At 36.2% G+C, this 4,758-nt stretch overlaps 1 protein-coding gene across 1 annotated transcript in view; it reads left to right on the forward strand.

Annotated features, from left to right (window-relative positions):
* Window positions 1–4,467, forward strand: part of SLC38A9 (solute carrier family 38 member 9) — a 41,370-nt gene extending 36,903 nt beyond the window's left edge. The window contains exons 13-14 of the mRNA XM_009272522.1: window positions 1,845–1,934; window positions 3,679–4,467. Coding sequence (XP_009270797.1) covers window positions 1,845–1,934; window positions 3,679–3,844 — 256 coding nt within the window. The 3' untranslated portion in view covers window positions 3,845–4,467. The remainder of the gene's footprint in view (window positions 1–1,844; window positions 1,935–3,678) is intronic.
* Window positions 4,468–4,758: the final 291 nt, after the last annotated feature.

Consider the following 4,758-nt stretch of genomic DNA (forward strand, 5'->3'; position numbering starts at 1 on the left):
CCACCCCCGCCCCCAACCCAATTATTTTGTCCCGGATCAAGAAGCTGAAAAATGTTTCATTTCACACCAAACACACACACGCACCACTTTGCTTTTGAAGTTATAAGAAGCTAGAATTAATGTTTTAAAAACAACAACTTTGAACTACAAAATGACTTTTTCTGTTTTAAATCATGTCAGAATGAAATACTTCTGACTTTTTTCAGGTTTTCTGCTAAAATATTCTGAACTGACCCAAATTTCAAAACATTTTTTAATTACTAAGCCTGCATTCTTTTTAATCCCTCTTGCTAAAAAAATAAATTACAGCAAAAAAAGAATGGAAGAAGTGCCGTCATTTTCTGTGTTCATAAACTTTTGGCTTCAATTGTGCTATCTGACAGTAAGATTTGCAATCTGCCGTACGTGTGGGGAAAGAGGAAGTAATTTTTAATGGCAAACACTTTTTTATTAACAATTTAGTATATTAGAGAAGCAGTAAACATTTGGTCCGTCTTTCCCTAATAAGTCTGATTCTTGGGATTTTATTTTTTATTCTTGGGTTTTACCAAGTTTATATCCAATTATGTTTTTGTTAAGGTTTCAGCTGCTGTATTCCCACTGCTATCTTCAGTCTCTGAGGTACAACTCTTGTACAATGTCATGCACAAAATTAAAGAGATTATTTCTGTCTTTTTGATACCAATTTTTAAAAGACAACATTAGAAGTAGTCCATATCTTAAATTATTCCTTTGTGTTTAAATTACCTCCATTCCCCTAAACTTTAATGAGACTACGTCTCTAATCTTTCTTCCTAACTTGGAAACTGGCAGCCAGCCTTTCAGCCATGGAAGTGGTCACTTTTAAAAAGCTTGTTAGTTAGTGACATCCTCCATAACAGATACTTTCTACAGTTAAGAAAAAATTAGCATTGGCTTACAGATTGTGTTTATTTTAAGAAATCAAATCCTCCAGAAGAATAAACAAAACATGTAAGTGTATGTATGTTTTCTCTGTGTGAATTCTTTCTTCCCTTCATAGAAACAGCTGTGTGACCAAAATATCGCAGGTTTTTATTATATTTCCTGACTTTACCTTATGTTAAAATATGCCAACATTTCATATTCTCTAAAGAAAAGTGATACTCTCCTGAGTTTCAGCTCTGCATAACTACACTGAGTTTGTCTGGTGCATTAAAAGCTGCTTTTGCAGAACAGAAAATCTCAGTTTCTTTCATCCTTAATGCAAAAAGGAAAGCAACAGGAAATAATTTGTAAAAACAAATTCAACAAAAAATTCCAGCATAAATAGTACACAGTTCAAATATTAGATGATGTCCAACATTCTAAACGTTTGTCCTCTATCAAAATGCATTAGAGTTCAAGTTTTAAGGTGTTATTTCCCTCCAAGTATTCTCTGTAATGTTTTCTACTCGATGCATCTTTTCCTTTCTTCTGGTTTCCATTAGTTCACTTTGAGCAATTCAGATGATTCTCTGAACAAGCTAATTCTTTCTTGTGGGAATTAAGTTATACACTATTGTTTCTTTGGTATTTGAATATCCATCTGAAATACTCGAGTGCTGAGTACCACGTATGGTGTTTTTCAGAAGAACTGCCAAATTACACATACTTACTCCTTAAGAATATTTTGAGTCAACACACTAGACATTTAGAGTTTGGCACTCTGGATATTCAGTAGATGTTATGTTTGCTGTGAAATTAATTAGCTTTAATAGAGTGAGTTGTGCAAATGGAAACACCATCCATGTACCAGTTAAGTGTTAATGTAAATGACAGATAATGGTGGCGTTTTGTAATAAATACAGCATAGATTTTAACATTCTTTCCTCACTTTCCTGTAGTGTTTTCCATGTGCTCGTCCTGAACGTAGCAATTGTGGGAGCTGGAGTAGCAATGGCAAGATTTTATCCGAATATAGGAGGTATCATAAGGTGAGTGTTGCTTGCACAGTGAACTTGCCTATGGTGGTGTTGCATTTGCCTCTTGATGTTGAAAAGGAACAGTATGAGTGCAGGTAATTCTATCTTTACATTTTGTGAGGCTTACACCATTTTAAGTTGTAAATAATGATTTAGAAGTATAAACGATCAGCTCTTTTAAAGTTCTGACAAGCAGCTATCTGTAATTGTGCCTCTGTATCTGAGGTGATTAGGATGATTCCCCAAGTTTCATTGGAGCAATATCTGAGGACCTTGTAACTGTACACGTGAAAGAATATGGTGCCAGCAGAAAAGCTGCTCAGTATTGTGAGGCTTCTCTCAAGTTTTTGTTTTGTGTTAAGACCGTTTGAAGCTGTTTTGAAAGTCCATAATAAAAATCCAAGAAAGCAAGTAACTTCAAAGGGAAAAGTGACATAAAAGTTGTACTTCTAAATGATATATAAAATTTACCATGTTAATAAACACCTAGGATTTCTATAATTGAGAAAGATTAGAGGAAATAATCTAAAGAGTTTTATTTTCTACATTTGACACCACCATATTTGTAGTCATTGTCATTCATTCCATGTCATTGCATCTTTCCTATAGCAACCAGGAGAGGGAGGTGTTTAAAAATAGAGAAATCTGCAAATATAAAACCAGAATGATAGGCTTGAGTCTGACCAGAGTAGCAAAATAACTTACTTTCACTCAGTGGCTGATCTTTAAGGTTTTTTCTGTTTCCTTTTTTTTTCTACCTCTCCTTTTAGTGAAAATGTTTGTATTCCAGTAATAGAGATGGTTTAGTTATTAATTCCAAATAAACATCATGCAATACATTTCTCTGTTTGCAAACTGATCTTGACCTCTGCTAATGTGTTCATACTGTGCATAGTAATCAAACATTTTGAACAGTGAATTTCCAGCTGATAAATTGTCTATATACAGTCTAACTTGGGTATTTGCTGGTTTTGTGTTGCAGATGGTTACTCTGTATTATGATGTTTCTTCTGTCTAAAAGGAATGTTCAAATATTTGAAGTAAAATGTGTTGTTAGTTAATAATGCACATTTGGCTGCAATATAGCTTAGTAGGTGGAAACTCACAGTAGGGGAAAATAATGAGAAGGTTTTGGTAAGCAAGGGAGTGGTTAGAAAAAGAACAGTTAAATGTTTCACTTGCTGTGGTTGATCATGTTACCAGGAGGGCATGTTGATCTTTTCAGGTCTGGAGAACAGTTTGCTAGGAGCTCATTAAATAAATTAAAATAAAAGTTGCAGATTCAGGAGCATTTCTATGCTTACGTGCTTTAATATGTGTCCTCAGGTGGCTGGGGTGCAATGAGATTTGCAGTTCTGACAGTAAAGGCTGCCTAAAAAAGGATGCACTGTCCAGTCTTCTTCTGTTGCATGTTGACAGATTTCCCCAAAGAAAGTAGAAACATCAAGTGAAAGATAGGGGATCAGTCCCCAGAAGCATCTGGGCATGTGACCAAAACGTCAGAGGCGTGTCAGAGCGCAAGTACAGGGGAGCAGGAGACTGAGCAACACAGAGGGGGATAATTAAATGCCAATGAAGGAGGTGAAGGACAGCAAGGGACAGAAATTGATGTTTAGTGACTGCAGATAGCCATTGTTCAGCCAGACTGTTCATTGGTTTGAGGGGGAAAAAGGACAGCAAGAAATAAGAGTTAACACAAAGCATTCTTTTTTTCTTTTTTTTCTTTTCTTCTTCCCCTCTCCCCGCCTTTCCTCAGATACTCTGGAGCAACATGTGGTCTGGCCTTTGTATTCGTGTATCCGTCCCTCATCTACGTGATCTCCCTGCATCGTGCTGGGCAGCTGACGTGGCCAACATTGATCATTCACATCTTTATAATCCTCCTTGGACTGGCTAATCTGATTGCACAATTCCTATTGTGAAAACTCCCCCTTCTCCCTGTGGCTGTCACAAGTGGTACTTTCACATTTGGCAACAGCCTTGAGCAACACTGTCACGCATGAGAACGAACAGTCCTCCATATGATCTTCTTGAAAAAAGCTGCACCTCTGAAACAAATTCAAAACTTATCTTTGAGGCGCTTGACAAGAAACCTGTCTTGCTCCTCTAAAAACACAATTTTGTGAGAAGTGAAATGATTCAGATTTGAGTGAGGTAGTTCTGCTTTTGTTGAACGTACATCAAAGATTAATGAAGCTCAAATATTTTAATTTTTTACAGCACACTTCTCAAAACACACAGCTTTCAGCCTCAGGCAGTAGAACTCCTCTTTCCTCCAAAGGAACTGTCCTTACCTTTATTAACAAACATGCTTTCACAGTATTGTTCAGTGACTGTTTGAAATGCTCTTTTGTTGCAGTTATTTTCCTGCTTTGTTTGGAAAATGAAGAACTGATTGTCTTTCCTTTTTTTATTTAGGTTAATTTATAGTCATTTGGGTCAAAATGCACTCTTAATTTTGAATATGCTGTTAAATTGTTTTGGCAATATTTTTCCTCTAGGAAATTCCAACTAAGAGAAACAATAAACTCATGTCTCAGTGTTTTATTCAGAACCAATATGTACACAAGTTATTTGTGATCTTCCAATGAAAAAGTCAGGAGGATAAAAAAATTAGAACAAGACAATTAAAATTAGAATTCCAGGCTTGACCTCACTTCAACTCTGTTAACGGGGCTATTATGTGCTGTGAAGTTGTCTTGTCAGGACGTGCATGTGGTTTTATGGATGCATGTTGGACAAAATGTTCATCACAGGCTTGCTCCCTCTCTTGTAGGGTCTTACTCTAGGGGTCTCTCACTATGCTCTTCCACTATATTACTCCAGGTATTTTGGG

Source organism: Aptenodytes forsteri, unplaced genomic scaffold (assembly GCF_000699145.1).
Source record: "Aptenodytes forsteri isolate BGI_AS27 unplaced genomic scaffold, ASM69914v1 Scaffold92, whole genome shotgun sequence".
In the NCBI taxonomy this organism is placed as follows: Eukaryota; Metazoa; Chordata; class Aves; order Sphenisciformes; family Spheniscidae; genus Aptenodytes; species Aptenodytes forsteri.